The 27,167-nt window shown below is 43.0% G+C and overlaps 1 protein-coding gene across 7 annotated transcripts in view; it reads right to left on the bottom strand.

Moving 5' to 3' along the window:
• Positions 1 to 27,167, bottom strand: part of CTBP1 (C-terminal binding protein 1) — a 1,555,004-nt gene that overhangs the window by 111,075 nt on the left and 1,416,762 nt on the right. For all 7 annotated transcript variants that reach the window (XM_078678645.1, XM_078678646.1, XM_078678643.1 and 4 more), the window contains one exon: positions 2,376 to 2,582. In XM_078678645.1, coding sequence (XP_078534771.1) covers positions 2,376 to 2,582 — 207 coding nt within the window. The remainder of the gene's footprint in view (positions 1 to 2,375; positions 2,583 to 27,167) is intronic.

The raw sequence follows: 27,167 nt of genomic DNA, 5'->3' as shown, positions 1-27,167 counted from the left end.
AAATATTTGCAGAAGCTTGAAAGCAAGATTCATGATTCTTTGCATTCAAAATAAAATGTTCATAAAAAAATGAAAGTAGGAAAAAAACCATTTTGCTAAACTACTGTAAAATTTCAAGTACCATTTTTTTGCAGCATCCTTTAGTAAAATGTGTTGATGCGTGCTAGTATTTCCCAAAAATATTCATAATGGAAGATCAGTGAAACCAGTTTCAATAAGATTATGGAAAACATAAAATAAATAAGCACTGACAAAGCCAGTAGGTCTGAAATTGGTGGTCAGCTTTTTAGTTTTGTCAATGTGTGACTTGTTTTGGCATGGTTTTTGTAAAACCTTATTGGTGTGGGAGCTGCTGGGCCCTCACCATTATAACAGACATTGGCAAAAGCAAAAATTGTTTTTGGTCTCAAAAAGCACACACTGCCACAGTAGTTATTGGCACTGAACAAAACTACTTGCGTGCCGCCATGCTCCTTGCCAAATAGAAGAAGAGGTCACTCACAGTGAAGCCAGCTGGTTAACGCCAGAACAAATTTGGGGCCCAGTTATTACAGAAAGTCTCAAAAGTGAAGCCATGGTATATGTCCTTGCATTAAGTGCAGCTATACAGCTTTCGTGAATTCACAAAACATTACAGAAGTAGGGCAAGAAATAGTACTCCTAGAAAATTTTGGGAACTGCATTTTAGCATTAGACAATATGCAAGTTCAGATTTGCTCATCCGAACATCTGAGTGTTTGCAAGTTCGCTACCCTCCAACCACTTTTTTCCCCAACTCTGGAAGAAGGTTTACGTCTGCCATTATCAGGAGTAAACTTCCAATATTTCGCAGTATGGGAAAAGATTGGAGAAGAGTTGTTGAAAACCCTTAAAACATGCAAGTTAGTAGGCTTGCACAGACTCAAAAGGGCATTCTAACCCTGGAACTATTGTGTAACAGTAGCATCAGCCCCAGAATGTAGTTCTGGGGAAACGTGGCAACATAAAGGGATTGCTAGTATTCAAACACTACTATGGTATGAGCACTGGCATAATAAGAGAGGCAGTATCAGAGCTCTTATATAAGGAGATTGCTGCCATAATTTGTTGCTGCACTACATGGCAACAAAGGGACAAGTGGATTTTGTTACAGGACAAGTATATTTATGAAGTAACGTGCCCCATGGACAAGTAGATCTTTTATTAAATTCCACACCCCTGATATTATGTATTTTGATGCTGTCACATCTGTGGCGAGTGGAGCTGCAGCTGAGGCCATGCAGTGCTACCTAGTGACTCTGGAGAGCTATTACTCGTGGAACAATTTTCTGGGTCCTGTGTGGCACTAGGATGAGAATTATAAGGTGGGGATTCCGCTCAAATATTTATTCATCACAATATGTTTTTTTGCTGTAGTTTTTGACACAGCATTGAATGTCCTTTCTAAATCTATGATGGCCTGAAAGTTTAAATGTATGAAGCTTAGTCGCAGGGCCAACATCTAACTTTATTAACTGAATGCAATGCTTTAAGGAAAGTTTGTGCAACCCTTTGTCACAGGCAATCTTAACCTGGATAGGGCTGAAACGTCTTGTTCGTCAACTAACAAAGTGGTGAAGAGTTTAAAGTAGACATTTGTAGTGAACATTGATTATAATACTTTTAAGGACAAGTGTCAAAGATAGTTCATTTAGTGGAGCACATTCTGGATCAAACTATTAAAAGTTGCATAATTATACTGCACAACTGTTATTCCATTACAATGACTGAACATTTTTAGATTCTGCAACATGCTATAATATTCAATACATCCATTGAAAAATACACAATAATATCAAACTGTAAAGAACCTAAAATATGTGCTTTTGAGAATGAATGAGGATATTTGCATTTGAATCTCTGTAAATGTTCTTTACTTGCTTAAAATAATGTTTGTTTAGCAGGTTTGATGTATTTAAGCACAGACAACTACGTAGAGGTTGGGTTTTTAAATAAAAATGATGTCACAATTGAAAATGCAACTTTTTCTATAAAGATAAATCAAATCAGATACAGCTTTCCCCAAATATTCCATTTGGTCATTAACCTGGCAAATGGAGCTAGCAATACACATTCTCCTGTACGTTCCATATGTTATCTTTTTCTTATTTATATCGGTCCAACATCGCGCATGGTTATGTCATGCAAAATAAAGCATACAGAAAGGAATGCCAAATTGATTGTTAACGAAGAGTTGGAGAATTAAAGGGTAGTATATGAGCCAGGGCAAAAGACAACAACACAAGAAATGATGGAGAGAAAAAAAGTAGAGAAAGATGGGAAGGAGAACAAAACTACTTCAGAGTTTTCAATATATTTAGAGATCAGAATATATGCATTTCAAATTTTCCATTTACCTAGTCCAATAATGCCAAGGGTCTCCCCTCTGATCCTCGCAGCTCCAGAAGCTACCTCTCGAATCTGTTCCACACTCTGCACTCTTGTGCCTTCCCGTAATGCCTGGTGCAGCCATGTAGTTCGCCTGTATAGATTCAAAATGTGGCACATAGTAGAATCTGCTGTCTCCTCTACGGATGCTGCAGGCACGTTACATACCGCAATACCTACAACAAAAATGGACATCTGTTTAAGGAAATCTGCTTATGATTTTCTCAGGTAGGTTATGGGGAACACTAGTCATGACGTTATTACTCAGGGTGTCACAGGAATCCTTGGCTACCTCTTCAATCATAGAAACAAGGCCTATAACATAGAACAAAGACTATGTATACCTGTAATGTCAACCACATTCCAGTTGACACAAACCAATTCAATAACTGAGCTGAGGAATTAAAAGCTGAATTAAAAAAACTGTAAAACGCATCTTTTTTTAGGCAATGGTACATCATTTTGTGCTTGAGGTTCAATGGAATTATGTGGCTTGAATTTGCATCACTAGTGATTCACTTGGTTTGCCACACAATCCGTCATCTCCTGCACAATATGTAATTTCAAAAAGCTTTCTACTTGAAACGATTTAGAAGTTAACAAAATATGCCTAAATGAAATCCAAAGCAGCTTTGTGACACTCTACGGATGTTGCCGGTCTGTTATTCAGACTTCTATTAGAAGTGATCTCCTGCTTTGTCTGTCAAAGGAAGCAAAATGTCTAACTATGTCACGAGCCCCGGTGATCGTGTACATTCTGCATTTTTTGTGGCGACATTATGCCAGCACCAACTTTGGTCATGTGGCCACCAAACAAATCAAGGAGGATGTGCCCACTTTCTTTGCCCCTGATGGCTCAATTGCTTCCCTGCCAGCTTTGTTGGATACAAACTGCCTTTTGAACAACAAGGAGGCGAAATGAAGTACAGTAGCCATAATCTCACACATGGATGTCCATGCCCATTACTGAGAGCTTGCTTTAGTTCACTCTGTAGAGTCTCTCTACCAACCAGGCAGTCTAAGGTGGACCACGAAGGCGGTGCAGGACTCTCGAGTCCAGTGGGTTTAACAACACATCCACCAGTCTTGAGCTACATGGACTAAGATGAAGATCTTGACGGCTTAAGATTAAGATCTGGATGCAATTAAAGAGGCTAGCGTAGTCTTGTTAAAACTGTTTTAACAAGACTACGCTAGCCTCTTTAACAGCACTGCCTTCCTTCACCTTCATGAAGGAGCCACATGTTTTTTGTGAAAGGTGAAAATGTGTTCCGCTTAACAGTAAACTGATATTTCCCAAGAAAATAACATGTGAGAATTGGGTTTGACCTCATTTAATCACAATTATTTTTTGCTTTTTAGGCTCCCTTGTTTTTTAGGTTTCGCCTCGTCGAAAGCTGCGCCACGCAGCTTTTCGGCGCAGGCGAAAACTTTTGTTTACCAGTATGTGGCTTATTCCCGCCTCTCTGTTCCATTGGCTAGCTCCATAAATGGAGGCTAGCCATTGGAAGAGAGAGGCATCCGTTTTTCAGCGAGGCGAATGGTGGGCGTTCCCGGGGATTTTTTCTCATCCTGCCCCTTTGACAACGTCATTGCGGTGGTGGGCGGTTCCTATTTTTTTTGGGGGGGGAAGGTTTGTTTTGGTCATTGCAGGCCGACCGCCGCCGGAAGAAGTCCAGGTGAGTGCTTTTTCTTGCTGTTTGCCGTTCCCGCCCCCCCTCCCGCTGTCCGTGCCTTTCCCGTCCCCCCTCCCGCTGTCCGTGCCTTTCCCGTCCCCCCTCCCGCTGACCGTGCCTTTCCCGTCCCCCCTCCCGCTGTCCGTGCCTTTCCCGTCCCCCCTCCCGCTGTCCGTGCCTTTCCCGCCCCCCTCCCGCTGTCCGTGCCTTTCCTGCCCCCCATTATACTTACTCGAATTAATTGTAGGACTGAATGCATATTAAGTATATATGTTGTTCAGTGTGCACATTGATGATTTCTAAATCTATTTTTTATACAGTAGATCAGGAGTCACTTATCCTGTCTGAGGGTCCCGTTCAAATAATCCTTTATGTAATTGCACTTTGAATCATTGTTTGACTTTCTGTATTAGGCGTTTTATAATCGTATCCATTTCCTCCCTTGCTTTGCTTTTTCATTACTGACTCTGCAGTCCTCCTTTATTCATGGTTCTATGGCTCTTCGCCTCTTCCGTACAAAACGGCTGCAGTACGAGTTGCTAAGTTCCCTTTCTACTTCCATGGTCCAGTCGCATCTGAGCTGGCAGCGTGCAAATCAGTTCCTTATTTACTGCTGCAAAATAGAGTTGGTCTTTGAAATAGGTCTGAGCTCGTCCGACACCGCATTCTCTTTAAGGGTCTCTTTGATGAGAATTGTTTTCCCTTATCATGCGTGGTTCCTTGGGAACAGGTACCACATGCGATTTAATCCCTTTTTATCTTAAGATTGGTCTATTTCGGCAGATTCTCTAGCATTTCACTTACAAGTTAACCCCATGGAGTTGGGCTTTATACAATGGCTCTTTCATCGTTTGCCTTTGTTGATGCTGCATAGTGGAACTGACCTTTTGTTAAACAATTATGGATTACACTATTGGGAGTCGAAGTTCTACACACCATTTCTTTTTTTATCTTTTGGCAGTTCATGGATTTGTATTTTACAACATGTTGATACCATGTACAATACCCACAGGATTCACACGGTCACCTCAGGGTTTACCTTCTTCTTACCCGGTTTTGTGTGTGTGTGTGGGTGCAAATGCAATAGGTGTCGCATTTGCGAGAGATTAGGCTATTGGCTTTGTAAATGACAATGCCATTTATTTATGTTGTCAAAGCCAACACATAAATAAAAATGTTGTCATTTACAATGCCAATAGCTCTAACTTTTCCAAAGGCGAAACCGTTGCATTGTAAATGCTTGTTAACTTCTGCTTTGAGTATCACCACCTGAGTTTCAGTCACTGTAAGTTCCGTTCATGTATTTAGAGTACTAGCCGCCAGTGTTCATCTTTTAAAATAAGGCCTGCTGTTGGTCAGCTAGAATTAGATGCTTTGGGGCTGGCTGCATGCGAACACACGTGCACATGCATGTTTGTGCGCTGAGCATGTGAGACTACAGTTTACTGTAGCCCAGTATCTGCAAACAGGTAGCTTACCACAGAGAGCATCCTCCACAACTTGGTGCTGACCTGTGGTGGCCTAGTAATATGAGTGGCCATTAGTATCGCGAGTATGTACATCTGTATTGCGTCACTGATGTAGGTAGAGTAGTGCACTGTATTGTACACTATGGGCGAAATCTGCCCCAAAGTACAGTTTTGCTATAGTTAGGCCTAGAAATGAGTGTGGCACTACTCATATGATAAATCAGGATACCGAATGTACTTCTGACATTAATTACCACCTATCTGCACTACTTGTGGCTCTTCAAGATTAATCATTTTTCTCGGACTCTGCTCCTAATTAGATTACAGCCTTTGTAACACCCTATTGGGTCAAGTTAATGACTCTGCTGAGCAGCTGGAGGACCCAGGGCTTCAACGCACAACAGGGCCATTTGCTACTGCTTGGGTATGTTCCTGGGAAAGGGATGGGTGTGGATGGATTCTGCATGTGATCATTAGTTTGAACAATGAACCTGGCCTGGAAAGACTCAACGCCAGTGAAACAAATGAGGATAGCCAAACCTCTGGAGCCCGTCACAGGAGAAGCTGTCCTTTGAAGTGTTAGAGGGAAAGAACCAGGACGCTGTGGTAGTTAGGGGCAGGACTTAGTCGCTTAGACCACTTATTAGCATCCTCACCGAAAATGTACAAAACGGTGTGGATGAGGGTTGGAGCAAAGTGAAGTGATGATGTGTCACCATTGGATTGGACAGTTATGCTTAGGTTCTAGAACGCTCCCTTGTTTTTCCAGGGCCAGTGGCGCTAGCCTTCCTACACCCCCCTGGGACAGGGGCGCTGCACCGCTCCCCGAGATCTTCTCTGGATGGGTCCTGCAGATCTGCGACCTTAGGAAGGAGGGTACTGACTGCTGCTGACATACAGATGCTTTGCAAGCAGTTAGCAAGGCAGAGGGTCTAATGAGTGCAGACATGGACGGCACTCTGCCTTGGAGACCCAGGTGTTGACAAGTAAGACCCCGGGCCCAAGAGAAGTGATAGGTACCCAGACTGACGCAAGGTCCCTGGAAGGTATGAACAGGGGAGGACGGCAGTTCCTGAGCTCCCCCTTATTGGAAGGAGAGCAGTGGGAAAGACAAGCTCTCAGAAGGACACAAAAATATAGAGGTTTAGGATTAATAGTCTGAGTGACTAGAGGTGGCCACCAGGAGAAAAAAGACACAACGTTCTTCAAAATCTGCTCACAAGGGATCTAGAAACTGAAGTGAGAAGGTCGATCACAAGGAGGGACCAAGTGTGCTGGGACACGCATAGCACACTCCACCCACCTTTCCAGAAGCTCCCTGTGAAAGTCCAAGGACCCATGAGAAAAGACATTTCTGCAGTACCCTCCACCCCCCTATTTTTCTTTACCGTCCATAGGGACCTCCATTCATTCCAGGGACCAATGAGAAAATGAAGTAAGAAGCAAGGCCGAAACTAAATGCTTTGGAGGCCCCATCTCCCCAGGGTCAGAAGAGGCCAGCCTTCAGACTGTGCTAGTTTCTAGAAAGGAGTGGGTGCACCCTGTTTGTGGTTACCAACCATGTTGAACATCGGCAGGAGATAAGAACGCTGCTAGCTGGCAGGGGACAAGGGTGCTTCAGTGCTTCCCCCGGAGTGGAAGATCCTGCATGCTGGATTGGGGTTAGGCACCTGTTACAGCAATAAGCAACAAAGAAGAGCATTTTGCAGCGTGAGACCGCCTAAAAAAACAAGCATTTGCAATGCAATAGGTCTCACATGTTTTTAGAGTGAAAGCTATTCGCTGTGTAATGGAAATGTTTTTAGGTCACACACTAGACTAGAGATTTTGCTGCCTAATCAGCAGTGATGGGCGGGATGGCATAGGGGATGCCAAAGATTTGCAGCAGTCTCCTATTTATGGAAGTGGGTAAGGGAGGGCTGTGGCGCTCGGGAACAGCAGACGGTAGGGATCTTGCTGCCTTAGAAGCAGTGAGAGAGAGAGAGAACTCGGTTTGTTTAGACCATAGTCTTTAAACTCCACTGGTCTTATAAATACATCAAACCATACGAAACAAGACAACAAAGAAAGAAAGCTCATTAGCATTTAAAATCGCACTGTTACTTTGCGGCCAGTTTTGCTTAATACATATGTAATAAAACCGTGTCCACCATTGCCCCTAGCATTCGCTAAATTTCCAATTTTATAAACTCAATTAAATAGTTTAAAACATCATAAAAACATAATATAGACCCCAAGTTTAAAAGGGTACTTTACCCACATAATTTCTCCTTAGCAGCAGTAGTTTAAAACGATTTGGTCTATAGCTATTTTTGGTCTTAAGAATTTATATACCGAATAGGTGCGTTTAAGGGTAAATAAATCACTGTCCTTGCTTAAGTTTTTCCCTTGCAAACGATTTATACCTTTCATATAATTTCCTAGTGCAATAGGGATATCCAAACTTTTCATTTCGATCAATAGCACGATGGCTTGGGCTCATGACCTTATTCCGTATTTTAAGAATACTGGTCATAAAAACAGCTTTCTCACATCTAAAACCGTAAGACAATCTAACAATATGTGCAATGTTTCAGACTTTGTCCCAAGCCCGCATTTGCATGTTCCATCGGGATATAGCATTTCTGCCTTTAACTTTCCCTCCATTAACCATTGGTTAGTACCAATTCGTATCTTCAGGATTTCGCATCTAAGCCCATGGTTTGGAAAAGTTTCTAAATATGGGTACCAAGCTACATCCTCCCACGATTTTATCATGCATTGGACCGATTTTTTCTTTCTCAAGTATTCTAGGTCCTGGTTCCTTGATTGCTCCATGCCTTGGGACCTAAGTAAACTCTTAGTAAAAACTACATCCAGGGGATTCTGGTTTGATCTCACATTTAAGCTCCCAGTTATAGCCTTAATTTTTCTTCTCGCTTCCTTCGCCCATTTTAGGCTGCTATGCCGGATTTCCTCACTACACCAATGAGACCTTTTGCCCCCCCCCCCCCCCCCCCCCCCCCCCGATTTTGACGTTTCCAAAATCTTGCCGGGGACATTTGGGCCTGGCTATTCCATGCTACTGTACCAGTCTCTAATCTAATTGCCTGTATCATTGCTGAGCTTGGTAGGCACAAAAGCATTTTTAGGGCCTTACCTTCCTCCCGATCCCACCCTCCTTTACCACTTAGATGGAGAACTTCTGCCCCATACAGTACTTGGGGCGGGATCATAGCTTCATAAGCTTTTAACATTGGTTTATGTGACATGTCGCCATAGTCTTTATTGAATTTTTTCAGCCCCCAGATGGAAGAAAACGCTTTAGCTATTTGGGCTTCTAGGTGAGTACCCCATTTTAGGAAGCTTTCAAACCATAGGCCTAGGTATTTCTATTCATTTATGATTTCTAATTTTGTTTGACCTAGATACCAGCTAAACCTATTGGTCCTTTTACCAAAACATAAAATCTTTGTTTTGTCCATATTTACCACTAAATGTTTAGCCTCACAGTAGTCTCTAAACGCATTTAATTTCCTCTGTAGCCCTAGCTCTGTTTGGTCAATTATCACTAGGTCATCCGTGTATAGCAGATTTGCTACTTTCCTACCGCTCATTCTGGGACTTGCGCTTCTCTCTACTTCCAATGCTGCTGGTAGGTCTGCTAGAAAAATTGAAAAGAGGAGGGGGCCAGGGCGCAGCCCTGTCTTAGCTCGTTACCTATGTCTATTTTCTATGTCAATGCCCCTTGAGTGTCCTTAATTACTTGGGCCCAGTTGTCTCTATGTAATTCTTTTAGAATGGCTAGTAGGCCTACTGGCATATCATATTTAGTCAAGCACTCCCATAAGCTCTCACGGTCCACTAAATCAAAGGCCGCCCGGAAGTCGACTAAACAGCAGAACATTTTCCCCTTTTGTTCTATCGACTTCCGGGTGAGTGCCCAGAGAGGATAACAATGGTCCACAGTGGAATGCCCTTCTTTGAATCCCCCCTGTTCTACTGGTACAATTGAATTCTGTTCTGCCCAATTTTTTAGTTTACCAAAAACTATTTTTGCAAAGATCTTCTCCCCGATATCTAATTAATTAATTAATCTATAGTTTTTTGGGGTATGCATATCGCCTTTCTTGTGTATGGGCCTTATTGCCCCTTTCCAGTTGTTAGGGAACCTCCCAGTATCTAAAATGACTCGGAACATTTTGGCAAAAAATTCAGCCCACCAGTCCATCTGGGTTTTGATTACCAGGGCAGGGAGGTTGTCTAGGCCAGCTGCTCTTGTTAAATTCAGACTCTATCGTGCTTTTCACTTCAGAGACCGAGAAGTCGTGTTTTAGATCTGCTACCAGACCGCTCCAATCTGGTTGCAGAATCTCTTCTGGATTTCTCCTGGGTCTATACAAGTCCTGCAAATATTCCTCCCAAGCTACTCCTTCCACTGCACAGTTCATTACGGCCATCTCACTATCCGCTGCCGAATGAACTAGTCTCCAGAACTGCCGTAAGCTCCTTGTCTCTATTGCCTCAAGTAATTTTGACCAACAGTCTTCTTTATACTCTCTTATTGCCCTCCTAATTAGCATATTTTATTCTCTTTTTAGATTCATGAGGACATTTCCCCTACCCTGGGCACCCTTTATGTTTTTGGCGACGTGCTATTTTCCTCACTTCTCTCTTCTTTTCTAGACCTTCCTTTGTGAACCACCGTCCTTGTCTCTCCGGCTTTGAATGGTTCGTTTTGTCATTTATTTTACCATTTCTCAGTCCATCACTGAGGGTTTGGACCACGTCTTCGATTTTACCCACATACCAATCTAAGCCCTGATCACTTACTGTGCCCAGTTCTAAGTTCTGTTGCAATTTTACTAGCCGGGCTACATATTCTTCTGTTAGCCTAGTTGTAATCCGCCTGGGGTACTCCACCTGTTGTTCAATGTCTTGGGTACGGGGGTTCAAATGTACATATGGGAGCTCCAGTTTCAAAAGGTTATGGTCACTCCCTTCTCTATTTGAAATCCTAAACCTTTTAATTAGTTGGAAGCTCCAGGGTGTCGTAAAAACATAATCAATTGGGCAGTATTGGAAACCTAACTTAAACGTTTTCTTTGCTGGGCGGTCTACGGAGGATCTTCCATTTAAGCAAAAGAGGCTTTTGGTCCCCAAAAAGTTTCACAGCTGAATGTCCTTAACGGTGGCTACGCATTCTGGGAAAGTTGCTTGAGTTATAGCGTAAGCCTATAATACTTCTTGGAACCAGCAGTCTACTTTCTTGGGGTGCAATTTATGATTGAAGTCGCCCATTAACAATCAGATGCATACCACATTTCACAAATTGTATCCATATCTTCTTTAAAATACCCAATTTCTGCTGTGTATTCCTCTGTAGTACACAAAGTTAGACCCTGTGGTTTTCTAAGGTTAAATTCCAAAAAGCTGACTCTTGGGTCAGTCTCTGAATGGAAGGACCTGTAAAGGGTCCCTGAAGGTCTAGTAGTCTCTGTTGTTACTATTAATATTATGGAGTTCAGTCACTGTGTACTGAACAATAAACAATTAAAACATATAAAACTAAAAAGTTTTAGAAAAGTTTTGCGCAGTTTATTAAATACCTCCCTTTAGGGTTACATTCTAAAATTAATAAAAAGCATCATGCTATGTTGCACATAATCAAATATTAAAAACAGTCAAAAAACAGTCAAAAAACAGTCGACGCGGCGTTTCGGTGTTGTTACAATGTTGTCACCTTCATCAGGACATTTGACATTTATGATCTAAAATTAAAAAACAGTATTTTAGATACCTTTTCTTTGTTACAGTGACATAAACATCCCATTTTGCATACTGCGCAAAACTTTTCTAAAAATGTTTTGTTTTAATTGTTTATTGTTCAGTACACAGTGACTAAACTCCATAATATTAATAGTAACAACAGAGACTACTAGACCTTCAGGGACCCTTTACAGGTCCTTCCATTCAGAGACTGACCCAAGAGTCAGCTTTTTGGAATTTAACCTTAGAAAACCACAGGGTCTAACTTTGTGTATTGTCTACTCCCCTCCCTGTGAAAATTACCAGGGGATCCTTCCACAAACCTTATTGTTCCTCTGTAGTACGCCATTGCATATACACATTTAAAAGCCTTATCATATTCTTTTTTACAAAAGCTGATAGCGTTATCCTACATGCGATCAACCATTTACACTTTACAGTTATTTCGGTCACCTTCTTCACTATTTTAGTTGACAGCAGTGTCATTATTCCCCCCGCTGGGCGACCAAATCTTTGCTTCTTTGCTAATCGATTTAGCTGGCAGAAGCCTTCGAATGTCGGGGTCTTGCCACATAGCCAAGTCTCCTGGATACATATGATCTCGGTATTTTCTACTAATTCCCTTACGTTTTTTTGTTTAGCTCTATCTCCAAGGCTGTTTATATTCCAGGAGGCTATTCTTATGCTATGTGGCGTACCCTTTACCTATTCAACATTATCTAGCTAGCCTTCCTCCCCAAGCCCCTCAGTATCTCTATTTGAGGGACCTTCGTGGCCTGTATCCTTGCTCCAGTTTCCCCACCAATTTTCCACATTTGAATTATTTGCTACTATTTTAATATTTCCCTGGGGGGCTCCTTCTTCAAGGTCACTTATCCTTACCTGCCTCTTTCATAATCCTGCATGGCACCGTAGGAAATGTTTTCCTTGCCACTCTTTCCCTTCTATTTCTATTTGTGCTTCCTCTTCGGATATTAGCCGTTTTCCCTCTTTTTGTAGCTCACTTGCTGCTTTCTCGATCAAAATCTTTACCAGATTCGAGTAAATCATTACTCTGGTCACATCCTTTCCTTCTTTATTTTGCCTAAATCCCACTTGTCTTAGGTTGTTTGATCCTATAGCTTTCAGATTATGGCACTTGGCAAACCCTTGTTGTGTCCTATTTAGCGGCAACCTCTTTCCTAACTTCTTACCCCCTTTACCTAATGGGATTGGTTCAAAGTATATCCCCTTATTCGCTTTAACCTCCTTCTTTACCCCGTTTAATGTCAGGTGTTATGTCGTATAGACCTTATTTGTCTGAGTATTTGGCCTGCTTCTTCGTACCTCCCGAGTGATCCATGGTTGCAAGCTTCCTCCTGGCTGACTATCAGTCTCCTTGGGCTGTGTTGGGATTTTATTCTTAACTTGCTTCTTCTGTGGACCCGAGTTGCTATCTAAATACGCGTTTTTTCTTGCTTTTTTGAGGTTTTCTTCTTTGTTATATTCATCGTGGGGTTGGGTGACTGATTTATACCCTCTTTCACCACTCACCTTATCCACCCTTGGGCCTTTCACTATCTTCTCGCTCCCCTTCTTTTGTGGGTTCCTTCCTACACGCCTCACTCTATTTATTTGCCCAAGTCTAGTCACCTCTCCTCTTCTTATTACCCTCATAGGCCACTTTGAGATATATACCTCATGACTTTCTTTGGGTAGTTCATCAGTTTCCACCTGTACCTCTACCTAGGGCTGAGGGTCGGTGACTGGGACTTGTCTTACCATAGATGGCATATGGCCTCTAATCCCCTGCAACTCCCCCTCTATTTTAGCTAAATACGTTTTTTGAGCTTTTAAGATATCATTATTTGACAATGTCACTTCTAAAAGTCCTTGTAGAGTTATTTGTAGTATTAGCATTGGATCCAACATCGATGATGCGGGCATTGCCGAGAGTTCCAGGTTTGTCTCAGTGGTTAAATTCAGTTCCGCGCTTTATTCTAGTCTGGCGTTCCGATTTTCAGGCGGACTTTGCTTTTCACTTCTTCTCTGATTTGACTTACTGCTCGATGTACTTCCTTCTTCTCTCCCTGTGTCCTCCTTTGAGATCGGACTCTCCCGGGATCCTGTCTCCGGGTCATAGGAAAAAAAAACACGTGGTGAAGAGGACAACCTTGGTGACGCTAGACCCCTGTGGTCCAGTAACAGCTGCAAAGACTGGTTGGCCAGGATTAGGGATTCAGTTGTATGTACTTCCAAAGGTAGGGAAATGTACCTGTTCTCTTCCCTTCCGAGACTCAAATTTAGCGGCGCTGACTCAATTATCTCAATGCCTAGGGCTTTTACAGTTGAGAAGACTTTTTTTTAAATGTTTCCCCACAAATTCTTTTATTGTCTTTGAGGCAGAGCTACCCTGGTTTTTATTAGCAGCCATAATTCTTTTTGCTCCTTTGTTGCTTCCTTTCACAGGGGTCAACTCTGGGCTCCCTGCACTTACTACTGATATACCCGGCTTTACTAGGTTTAATCTTGACCTCAGGTTATGTTCCGGCATGTTTTTGGCTTTCGTGGGGGCCCTCTCTGATGTTTTGCTCTGGAATTACCGGCTCCACAGTCGCTGAACTAGATTTTTGCTTTTATGAGGGTTTAGGGAGCTCTACTACAATTTAAACAATAGTCCGTAGGCGGTCAATCTCCCAATCTCTTTCTGTGTGCGTGCCGAAATACCCGCTCCCGCGCCGGTACCCCGGTCACTCGAAGTCACAATGGGGCTGTCGCATTCAGCGCTTTACAGCCGCTGCCAGCCGGCTCTGCACGTTTCCTTCTCTCCTTCCTCCTCGTCAGCGTCGGCGCGGCAATCGACTAGTACTGACGCTTGACGTATGGCGTAGGTATGGGCGTGGGGGCAGGGCTACTGCTGCGGGTGGCGACGGACGGCATTTCGCACAACAGAGGAGTAGCAATTGCATAACGCGCATGCACAAGCTCCATTGGGTCTCTGCTTAGAAGCAGTGAAGGGTAGGATGGCATTGCGGGTGCGGAAGGTAAAACAGCACCCCCATGAGTTGGGAAAAGCAGCGACCTCAGAGGGGTGGTGGGGGCGGGTATGCACTGTTGTGGGAGGGGTGATGTGGTGTGGGGAATGGCAAGTGGAGATTAAGAGCAGTACAAGGGGCACCAAAAGTGCCGCCCTAAGTTTTAAAAAGCAGCGATCTCGGAGGTGTGGTGGGAGCAGGTATGCACTGTTGTGGGAGTGGTGTGGGGAACGCCACAGGGAGATTAGGAGCAGAACAGCTGGTGTCAAAGCTGAATAATCAGCAACCCGAACAAGCAGCGACCTCGAAAGAGTGGTGGGGGGCATGCACTGTTGTGGGAGAGGTGAGGTGGTGTGGGGAATATCACAGGGAGATTAATAGATTAAGTGATGGGCCAAGCTGAAAAAGGAAGTGGTCACAAAGGTTTTCATGACACGAGCCGAGCCAGGGTAACAAAAAAAAAAAGTGCTTTTGAAGTTTGGGGAAAATGTGAAGCGTATACGCCCACATAAGAGGGGCAGTCCTGATGGGAGGATACGAAAGCCCAAAAGGAGGGACTAGTAAACCTATCCACCAAACAAAAGCGGGCATTTACAAAGGACATTAAGAAAAGCCGATTGAAAACATGGACGGTGCTTAAAGCCCATCTTAAAGGGACATGATGCCTCACAGTGCATGAACTGCCCAGGCTCAACCTAAAAAGTATACCCACGGAACAGTGGGATTGCCCCATAAGCTTCTGCAGCCTGCACAGCTGAGTGAGAGCACTGAGATGTCACAACACTAAGGCATGCTAGGAAAAAGTTACATAGTGTTTTTTGTGGTGTCCCAGGAGGGGCAGGGCCACCATCAAGTGAAAGAGTGGTTTGGTCAAGAGTTCAGCAGCCCATAACAGAAGCCCTTTAAGGAAACCTTGTGTGGCACTCCAATTCTACTTCGTCATGAAATACATGACCTGGGGATACTTTTCTATGGATTTAGAGCAATCTGAGAGACTGTGCTTTAGCCCAAAGATTTGGGATTGTGAGGCTTCCTGGCCTGGTTCTAAAGCTGTGCACCAGCATGTTAAACGTAGGAAAAAAGACTCATGCACCCAGTTTACTGAAATGTTTTGAAATGCGTGATTGCCAATGACAAAGTTAACAGTGAATCATGACATGTTTTAATGAAGGGCATTGAACTGGTTTATTGACAAAGGTTACAGTGAGCCATTATGTACTGTAATGAATGTCATTTTAAGATAATACCATGTTTAGTGTTTTGCTGATGTTGCCTTGGCTTAGTTTGACATATTTCAGGTTTTATAAATATGGTGGCACCCTAACAAAGCCAGTAGGCCAGTTATTTGATAAGTGCACCCCACTGAATTGTCTCTAGTATATTTAGGAGTAAAGTAGTTACAGGGCTCGCCATGGGTGCAAACTGTTAGCAGGATGTCACCTTAGGTACGTTCGTTCACATGCTATCATGCATATATTTGTCAATTCAGACGTTGTATTGAATTTTGGGGCTTAATAAAGTACCTTTCCATTTTATAACCAAAAGCACTGACTGGATAATGATTTATTGGTTGTTGCATCTCTGCGGACTAGGGTAGTAGCCAATGCCACCTCTTCCGAGGAGACATTGGCCTGCTCTACTTTCCTAACCTGAGTCAAGTATTGTAACTGGGTACTTGGTTCCCAGAAGACAGACGGTAGCAGTGAAGGACCCACATCATTTGCAACTAAAAACCCACTTTCTTACAATATTCTATTAAGAAAATGTGAACGTGCGATCAAAAGATGCAGTCACAAGCTGATGCACAGAACCTCAAACAATAACTAAAGAACCTTGTGGATAGGATTTCCTTGTGGGAATCTAAATGCATTCTAAGTTGTGTTCTTAGTTGTGTTCTTAGTTTGAAAACAACAAACATTGTTCTTATTGATACCTTTTTGTGTCTCTCCCGCATTTCACAAAACCAGAATACGGACAGTCGATTACAGATATTTCACAGTAAAGTTTATGTGCGATAATAAACCTCTTGTTGATCGCTCTCTTTCTCTTGTGGGGTTTCTCCCTTGTGTGCTCCCACCCCCAGCTTGTCCATTACTTTCTGCAACCTTCCCTTGCTTAGTTTTAAAAAATTTGATTTATATTCTCCCCACAACCTTAAGTGCCTCCATTGCTCCCAGCCTCTCATGTTGACCACAAAGTGCTCCTCAGCTGCTACATCATCCATCTTGTTCTTTTAAAAACACAACAAAAGGAAAATGTTTCTTTTTACATTTTTGGAGGGCCTGGAAGCTGTCATTTACTGCCAACCACTCCTTTTCACAAATGCTCTTTTGTGTACGTTTACATTATTTCTATTTGCGTTTTTTTTATGTGTTCTTGCATGCATCAGGAAGATAATCTTCCCTATTAATAAGGAGATTTTTTTTTACAGTTTACAAATCACATATGTGTAGTAATCACACACACCTCGGGTAGGAACAAAAGCTTTATTGTGCTGCCATGTACAACTCTTCCCTCAGAATGCAGTCCAACCTCCCTGCCCACCCAACCGCCAACCACCAACGTTCCATTAACAGTACAACAGTTCACAGGCCCACCACATACACACACACACACACACACACACACACACAAGGGAATGGGACAGAGAGAGACAGGGAATGATGCAGCAAACAACAACTTACTTACTGATGACATTACAGCAAATGTCTGGATACAACATCTTCTCCCTTTCTTGAGGAAGTTAATCCATTACATAATCCTTAAATCTGCATGCCATTCCTACACTGTGTGACGTCCGTCCACTGAAAACTAACAAAAGGAACTGTCGAAAGGAACCCGCACTGAAGATCAAAATCCATCGTGTGGCAAAATCTCACTGGTTTGGGATTGAACAATCACATATGGATTAAGTGGAGTGGACACTTTACCAGGATTACATCTATCAACATCTTCTCCTTGGGATTCAGGTCTTGGATACAGCATTGTCAGGAGCTTGAGGAAAAGGAACAGCATGGGAAAGATTCCGCCCAATCTCGTTTTTAAGTTTGAGGACTGAACCAGAGGGTTTGTTCACTGTCATGGGGTTACTAAATCTCTCACGACTCAATTTACTGTGTGGATGTTTGATTTTTATCAGATCCCCCATATGAATCGTTCTAGGTGTGTCTGCCTTTCTTTGGACATTGTATGTTTTCATTTTGAACTGCTTATTCTCAACTACACCACGCAAGGCAAGCCTTTCAAAAGTCTCACTATTGGAAACACTCTTTGCCCCATTTTAGAGCCTGTGTGGTTGTAATTTAGTAGTAAGTAGCCTTACTCTCAATAATCCATAGGGTATTTTGCCTGTTGAATTGTGAGGAGTAGAACAATAGGCCCAAAGACATGTTCTCAAAGCATTTTGTATGGGTAAGTTGCCCATTAAGGCAAAATGTATCATTGTTTTAACAATGTGATTGGCTCGCTCAACCTGTCCATTCTCAGGTTATGAAAGAGAGATGATGTGCTGAATACAATTTCACAACCTTTCAAGAGTTCGGTAATTTCCACACATTCATAGTTTTATCAGTCTCTTTACAAATGTAGCATTCACGCATTAACATTTCTACATCACGGTCTATAGCTGGCCGCCAATATTTCCTTTCTTGCGATTTTTTTTATTTTTTAGAACCAGTTATGCCTATGTGATCCTCATGTGCCAAAGCAATCAAACTTGGCCTTAGATCATCCGGGAAGACCAATCTATCATCTCTAACAATTAGGTTCTCTTCCATTCTCAATTCGTCCCTGACTCTTCAGAATGGTTTTAGGTTAATCTGCATGCTTTATCGTTCGGCCAGCCCTTGAAGATGAATTCCGATAGAATGGAATATTGTACATCATCATTATTGCCTGATACCCAATCCGATTTAAAATGTTACTGCTATTAGGTTCACAGCAGAAGAAGACAACAATGGTATCATCATTAGTTTCACATGATGTATCTTACTCATGAACATAGTCACATGGCATGCAAGACAAAAAAGGAATCGGCTGCAACGTTAGATTTACCTGGAAGTATTTTACCTTCATCACATATTCGTGTAAGATGCATGCTCACATTGAGAGACTTTGTCAGAATTATACAACAAAGAGGGGGACGGAGGGCCTGTTGTCCACTCAGACAAGAGTGGGGGGTCCAGCACAAAGAGGCCTCAATAAATGTCTACAAAAAGGGCATTTGCTGTTCCTCTAGAGAAAGTGCTTAAGGAGTCACAGGTGACTAGGTCCCATTATATCGAAGAAGGATATAAGTGGGGATCCATATGTTGGATCTTAATGCCCTCACACAACCTTTCAGGTGTCATGCTTCATCATTGGGGCTGCTCCTCATTGGGTCGGCAGTGCAATACCCAACGGGGCACTTTGTCGGAGATCTTCTATCCAACTGCCGTTTGGTGAAGTGCGGGTGTGGGGCCAGGACTGTGTAGATGTGATGGAGTGATTTAAAATAGGATAGGGAGTACCTAGAAGGACAAACTTTATTCTGGAGGTCTCCTATCCTAACCAAAAACAGTGTACAAGGCACTCGCCCGAGGGTAATGGCTCGTATAGTGGTGTCCTTGTTAGAGTGTGTTGGTCAACATGTTTCTCGCTTTCCTGTTCATTGAACTAGCGATTCTTCAGGACCTTGGTAAGTGTAATCTACATCTAATGCAAGGGGCGTACAGAATCGCGCACATAAGAAGTGTCAATTAGACACAAGTACCTTAATACAACCTGGAACTACCTGTTGTGGGAGACAAAAAGGTGTAGAAGGTAACATACGTGATGATATCGCATATCATATGTATAGACGGTCTCATCGTGACTCCAATGCTTAGAATTACACATAAGTGGTGGATGCAAATGCATAAGGCGAACAATAAAATAGACAATGGGTTAAAAACATTGGTGGTGAATAACCACAGTGAGCTACGGTGGAAAAATCACAGCGAGGATTTACCCAATTCAGATGGTACCCAGGCTTCAACAGTGACCGGTGGATTCACGCACAAGGCATTGCTCCTGTGTGTGAAGAACTGGGAATGGGGGAGAGAACACATAGAAGGGTAACAAACATTGTTTCTGCATGTGTATCTCTCGTACTAAATCTTGCACGCATGGTGTGTTCCAGACCCAGTCGCAGTCTATGGTACATAGCGTGTGTATTTGCTCCATGGGAAATTATAGTGGGTATGGGTATGGCTACAGAAGTTGAACCAGTACATATTCAAAAACTGACAAACGGAACAAGTGAGGAGGAGGGTGGTGTCTGGGTGATTCTAAAGCTAGAAAGTTTGATGTTACAGGTGGCGTCACAATGCTGGAGACCGTTGCACAGTGGTGTGCGGAAGTGAAGGAGGACTTATTGTGACAAAGGGCTGGTGAGGTGTCACAAAGCCCCCCTCGGTTCACTGGGAGCGGCAAAATGCGGGAGGCCTTTGGGGTATTTACCGGCTTATGAGGTGGAGTGGGTGAGTTGCGTTATAGCTGGTTGCGAGTGCTACGGTGTTCGCAGTTGCCTTGGGGTATATACCGTCTTGTGACGTGAAGCGGGTAGGTAGCGTCATAACTGTTTGCGAGTGCTAAGTATTATCGCGGTTGCCATGGCAATGCAGTTGCGGCGGGGAACCTGGATGATTGGATGTCACCCAGCTCATAGTACTTACAGGGGTGAGGGGGGCACCAGGTGCTATGTTAGGTGGACTTGAAGAACTGAAATCTTCATTCTCAGGAAATACTTACTAATAAAAAGAACTTGGCACAGAAGCTGAAAATATGAAAAGAAATCTTTATTAAATTTAATAAGCGAGGCCACGTCACACAGAAGCCGTAGCAACTGAATGAGGTAGTCTGAGGAGTACAGAGAACAGAGGTCTTATATATGCTTCAAGGTTACAAAACTCAGCATAAACGTAAGGGGCAGTCCTTGCTTTTGCAAGCATGCAAAATACCTAACATTCCTTCTTACACAAGCTGGACAAACCCATAATAAAAGGACCACAACCCATATCATAAACAGACCATAAAAGAAGGAACACAAACAGATAGAAGTAGGATAAGGCATGTTTGTGTGCAGTAAAAATTTATGATGTCCTGTGCTCTGATCCTTAATCTTGATCAGCTAAAGGGCAGGAACTGGTTTAACAAGGTCAGCTTCAGGCAACAGGGTCAGTTCACTCAGGACTAACAGGAGTCAGCACGAACTCGAGCTAAGGTGTACATGTCCTAAAAAAGACTAGTTCAGCCACAATCATTGGCCTATGTGAGGGCAACCACAAAATGGCTGCCAAACACAAAATGGAACCCACGGGTTCAGAATTCACAGAACCTCAGACTCTCGCATAAGGAAGGGACTAAGCGGAACGGGAAAGATTTACCCGATGTGGGCAAAGTGACTGGGTGGCAGTAGATCAGTGGGGTTGGTGCATCCCCTGGCGTAAATACAAGTAAACAGCGAGGTGGGATTGAAAACTGAACAAATCCAAACAGAGCAACATAACGCTGACCCGGATAGCAGATATGGTCTCCCATGGCCTCTTACGGTTAGCGCACTGCGCGTGTGCCCCTTGACCTGCCCAATCCACCGGGTCCGAGAGGTGCTTGTTCCGCCATTTCCTTGTGGTTATAAGCGCATCATGCAGTCATGTGATGCGTTGGGTAACTCCCATAGTGTCTAACTAGTACGCGGGCGGCGGCCATTCATACGTGTATATGTAAAGTATTGCAGTGGGAATACATGGGAAGGGTGTGATTATCCTCTCGAATGTTGATGCCGGCATGACCGAGTGTAGCTAGCTTAATATAACTGAGATCCCGATCACCTACACATAAATGCTACAATATAGCGTCATAGTGTGTGTACTCCTCAGTGAAATTCGGTGGCCATTTAAGCGTGGTGCAAGAGGTGTGGCTTGGTGGAAGGTAAACAGTAAATATGCGATCGCGGGAGGCAGCCATTAGTAAATGGTGTAGAGCGCTGGGGGAAAAAAGGAAAAGAAGGACTATGGAGCACTCAATGCAAGATGTATGTAGCTCGCCTATTGAAGCTAATATAAACCACGCACACAATGTTACAGCAAGCGTCAAATCGAGTATTTGTGAAGCTAGAAGTGGGTAAACAAATGTTTAATGTTGTGGTCTAATGTTTTGTAAAGCATCTTGTGAAAATCCTAAATGGGCTGGTAGTGAAAAGCCTAAATGGGCTGGTCTACAGTCTGTCATCTCTACAGTGGCGATCGGTATCACGGCACTGGGGATGAAGCTTTAAGTATTACCCAGATTAATATGAATTAGTGGAGGGTTGGTGGATAGTTGTTACTCAGTGTGCATAGTGTCTTAATAAGCCAACATCTCCCAGGTTATTGGGCTAGGTTTGTGGGAGTAGGTGTGTAAACCCCTATATGATCCTTGAAATATGAGGCATTCATAACCGATTAGTGTGTAGACCCCTGTATGGTTAACACAAATCGAGTCGTTCATGAGGTACTCCAGGGTATATCCTCATTAAGCCCATTGCAATGTGTGGAAAGACGGTGTATCCATCTTTGTTCTCTGATGAAGAGGTTTTTCTTGGATATGTTGGGAGAGGCTTCTAGAAGCACCCACCTAAGGGAACCTGGTGAGTGTCTTTTTTCCAGGCAGTGGGCACACATTTTGGTGTTTGTTTTGTGGCAGTGGAAATTGCTGAGGTGTTCAAAGACCCGTAATTTGATAGGTCGTGTTGTCATGCCTACATAGTAGAGGTAGCATGGGCAAGTGAGCAAGTATGTGCAATTGGCTGTGTTGCAATTTGTGTGTGTACGCATTTCCCACACGAGGGTGTTGTTCAGTGTGATGTTCTTCTATATCGACGTGAATGGGCAAGCTGTACATGAACCACAAGGATAGTGGCCTGTGACTGCTGGTAATTGCCACAGTGTATCCTGTCTACTTTTGGCCTTCAGCTTCGGTCTAGTATTGATGAGCATGTCTCTGAGGTTTCTGGACCGTTTAAAGGCAAAGCGTGGTTCGTCAAGTTGTAGAGACCCTGTGTTGTGTATGCTCCAGTGTTTTTTCAATACTTTAGTAAGTTGGTTGGATGCTGGTGTGTAAGTCGTAACACATGTCAAGGTCTTGGTTTCCTGTTTGTCTTTCTGTTCCAATAGGCTTTCTCTATTGTTATTGCGCGCTCTTTTTCTGGAGAGGGCAATGCTCCTCTGAGGATAGTCCCTGTCAGGGAGGTTTTGTGCAAGAGCCGCTGACTCCGTTTTGTAAACATTCCTTGAACTGCAATTTCTTTGAACTCCAAGGAACTGGCCAAATGGTAGTTTTTTTTTTTTAGAGATTTCGGATGATGACTGTTGAAGAGTAGTAGGCTGTTTCGGTCTGTACTTTTCTTGTACATTGTTGTAGTCAAGAGTCCCCCATCTAGTTTTATAGTAAGGTCTAGAAATGGTATCTGAGTGGGGAAAGCAGAGATCTTAAATCTTAGATAGGGGTTCAAATATTGACCCATTTGAAGAAGTTGTTGTACGTGCCTCTGTCCCCATTTGAGAAAATCAGAATATCATCAATATAGCGCTTCCATAACCGGATATTATCTCGGTATGGATTGGATTCGTAGTGGATATGGCGTCCCTCAAATGATGCCATATAGAGGCAGGCCACACTGGGCGCGAAGGTACTCCCCATGGAAGTACCCTGGGTTTGATGGTAGAGTTGCCCTTTAAACTCGAAAAAGTTTTCGGTCAGGGCCGGTGTTGCTGACTCACAAGGGATAGCCTTTAGGTCCTCCTCAATCACATCTAGGGTGGCCCTTTGTTGAATGTTGGTGTACAGGGCTTCCACGTCGAGTGTGAAGAGGAAGTCTGGTTTATGATCTGTTCTTATTAGAAAGGGTTTACTCCACCAAAATCATTTGAATTTTGAAACAGCACACAAACAAGCAAGTAGTTATATTAATGAGCACTTGGATTCAGTGTCTCTTAACTTGTGTGAGACAAAGGCAATTAACATATCTTCTTCTGGTGCCTTTTGACTCCATACACCTCCCAAGTTGGCATCAACTGCCATAACTGATTGAAGGTTCTCATCTAAAAATTCAAAGAAGGTGCACATAGGAATTCTTTCTTGGGTTCCTGTCTACTCATCACATTTCTTGCTCCATACAAAATCCACAAACTTTTTAATTATTAGGCGCATTGTTTCTACCTTTTCAGCATAGTTCTTTATGAATTTTGACAACAAATTTACAAAAGCCTAAAAAAGCCCTTAGTTTGTCTTTGCACAACAGTGGAGGAGAATTGACGATCGCAGAAACTAGAACTGGTTTTGGTTTTACACCATCTACACCAATGACATAGCCCAAATAGACCACTGTCTTTGAAAAATTCGTATTTCTCTTTCTTAAGAGTTAGGTCACTCGCCTGGATTCTTTTAAGTACTTCACACTATACCTCTTTTTATTTTACATGTGTCCCTGAGAATACCAGAATATTCCCTCAACCCCAAAGGCATATCTCAGAATCTCAATGCACCTCTGGGAGTAATGAACGAAGTCAGATCTTGTGAGTCCTTGTGTAATACTATTTGGTGGTAAGCGGTTGTAAAGTCTGATGTAGAAAAGAAACTGCATTACCCAAAAATGGCTATAATCTCACATACATGAGGTAAAGATTGACTTTCAACAATTACCTGGCAGTTCAATTGACAAGTCGATGCAAAGTCTGATATTTCTATCTTTCTTAGTAATCACCAGCGAAACAGCCAAGATGTTGCAGAAACAGGTTCTGTCACACCTTCTTCAAAACCACTTATTCAGCACATTATCAATCAATCAATCAATCTTTATTTCGATATAAATATAATAAAAGCAATAACAACTTCAAAAGGGAAAAAATACATTGATAGATAAAAACACAGTACAATTCTCTCTCAGTCAATAAAATGTTTAGCTTATTAAAATATAATTAATCAGATGGATAAAAACAATCAGCGCAATTCTCGCCGAATCAATACAAGTTTAAGCTTTTGACAAATGTGATAAATAATCAGAAGGATTAAAAGAAATGGTTTAAAACAAAAAGGACAATAATATTGAAAATATAAAAATTCACTATCTAGATCAAGGGGTAGCATAGCAAACTTCAATCTTACAGTGGTTGTGCTTTTAACCACTATATCAATTTGTGGAGGCCCTTTGTATGGCCCTATGTCTGATTGACCAGGCTCGACCCAGAAACTTAGCAACGGCACAAACATATAAGGTTCTTGGGTCTGTTCTCAGTATGCGAAGGGCAACTTGATGGTTAGTGGTGCCTAGCTGCTTGTAAATAGGCGCAAGCCAACAGGACCTGGTGCTGGCGTAGCAGGGCAGGCAAACATAAGGTGTGCAATGCTCTCATTAGGATTCCCACAAGACGGACATTCTGTGGTGGTCTAATTAAAAGAGCACCTCTTCATGGTGAATTCGGCAACTGGGATTGTGCCAAATCTAAATTGAGTGTATAGAGTTCTGTCTCTTCGAGTCTGGATCACATCTAGATAAGGTTCGAAGCCTCTAGATGATTTATGATGAAAAAACTCCTCTCTGAGCCTTCCTAGGTTTGGTTTACTGTAATCTCTAGCACCTATCCACTCCCAGTAAATACGTTTAAGCTCAGCTTTTGTCTGGGGGTTTTGGGAGTCCCATGACTCCTTGAGTCCCAAAGTTGGCAGCAGTGCCTTGACATTCGAAATACATTTTATGTTTTTACTAGTGTCCAATGTCATTACCTCGATAAAAGCATTGGCGTAATTTACAAGTTCTGAGGTGCGCCTAAGGCGTGTCCAGTACAACAGGGGGCGAAGTTTGGCCAGATCTTTAATATGACGCCTGCCCAGGTCATATAACAAGGGGGTTAAAGGTGTTCCCTGTGGTAGCATATGGAGGTCCCTAAGGAACTTATTTTCCGATCTACCAAGGTCGTCAAGATTATTAAAACCCCATAGTTCGGTGCCATAGAGGGCCGAACTAACTGCCTTAGCTTCGTACACGGCGAGGGCTGGGGCAATAGGTCTGCTATATGACAGGCGGTGCTCTTTACATATCACTCCAGCTGCGTGCTTGTGATTCAGAAGCATTTTGTCCAAATGATATTTCCATTCGGCTTTGTCAGACAGGCGTATCCCAAGGTAATCAAAGGTCTTAACTCTCGAGACAGATTCTATCTAGGGTGATATTGCTCTTAAAGGATTTATGGGGATTAAAAGTCATAAACTTTGTTTTGGGTGTATTTCTGATTAGATCTCAAGTACTACAAAAAAGCTGGAACCTATTCAACAGCTTCTGGAGGCCTGCTGGTGTCTTCGAGATAAGTAGTGTGTCATCAGCAAACAGGAGAGTAGGCACCTTGTTGCCTGCCAGGGTCGGGGCATCTGCTGGTGTTTCTTGCAGGAATTTAACCACCCCGTTCACATATAATGAGAACAGGGTGGATGCCATCACACAACCCTGGCGTACTCCCCTGTTTACTGGAATCCTGCCAGTAAGCTGTCCCTGTGACCCTCACCTAATCTGAGAGTAGTTGCCCTTGTGTAGCCTCTTGAGTAGGTTAAGAGTCAATGAAGGGATGCCCATGCCTTTCAATACAAGCCATAGCTTGTCTCTAGGGACCAAGTCGAAGGCAGTCTTAAGATCGATAAAGACAACGTAGAGGCTTCCCCCACCAAGTGCCACCACTTTCCAATAGATCATAAGAAGCCTAAAGACTTGGTCCACCGATCTTCTTCCTCTGCCCACAGTTGGATCCTCTGCAATATGAGCCTGCCAACTAGCTTCTGCATTGCATCTATAAGGCTAATTGGCCTATAGTTGGAAGGGTCTTCTCTGGCCCCCTTTTTGTAAATAGGGACTACCTCAGCTCCCTTCCATGAGTCTGGAACCGGGCATCCTCCAGCGATGGAGTTAATAAGGAGGAGAACATACACAGCCCAATTGTCCCTGTCAGCTAGGAATAGGTCCCCTGCTAGGCCATCAGGTCCTGGGGCTTTTGCGGGCACTATCTTACTTATGGCTTACTCTACTTCTTTTAATGTGAATAAGTTACAGTCACCCTCTACAGGAGTTAATCAGGATTGGGCGGGATGAGCCTCCGCATTTAGGCTGTTAGGCTCGGAGTGTAGATTACAAAAATGGTCATACCGGACCTGGGATGTTATGTGATTAGGGATTTGTTCTAACTCACCCATGTTTGCCTGTCTAGCTGATGACCAAAAGCGATTGGTATCTCTTGCTAGGCTAGCATTTTTTAGGTCAACCCATCGGCTTTCATCCCAGTCTAGCTTCGCTTGATGCTGCGCCTTTCTATATTTCTGCCTTGCAACTTTAATAACTGGACTCTTCTGGTCTCTGATCGTGATTATCAGGGGCGTGCGTTTGAGTCGGCACTACTTTGTAAACCATTTTCTGCCTTTTCCGGTTTGGGCAACAGATTTAGTGGGCCTAATCGGGGCTTGAAAATAAATACAAATTTGTTCTATGATACGAGAATGTACACTAAGAGCATTAGTTGGCCCTACTACTATTCCCTCTCTTAGCTCATTTATGCTTTTACATTATCAATCTCCTTACGTGTGGAAAGTGGTACAATTTGTACTTTGTTTGATGAGTACAGCAGCATCCTTCAGTTTAATGGAGTGTTGGAACCCTTTTAAACATCTAACTTTTCATTAAAAAATGTTTGTAGTCGCGCAGAAATTCACCTGGGTCAGTGTCTGTGATCTGGAATATATAAGGCGATATATAAAATGCCTTGCATGGGTCCATTAGCATCTTGAGTTTCTGCTGTTCACACCACCCCAAAATATTG

Source organism: Lissotriton helveticus, chromosome 2_2, assembly GCF_964261635.1.
Source record: "Lissotriton helveticus chromosome 2_2, aLisHel1.1, whole genome shotgun sequence".
NCBI lineage: Eukaryota > Metazoa > Chordata > Amphibia > Caudata > Salamandridae > Lissotriton > Lissotriton helveticus.
This window is presented reverse-complemented; position numbering and strand designations above follow the sequence as displayed.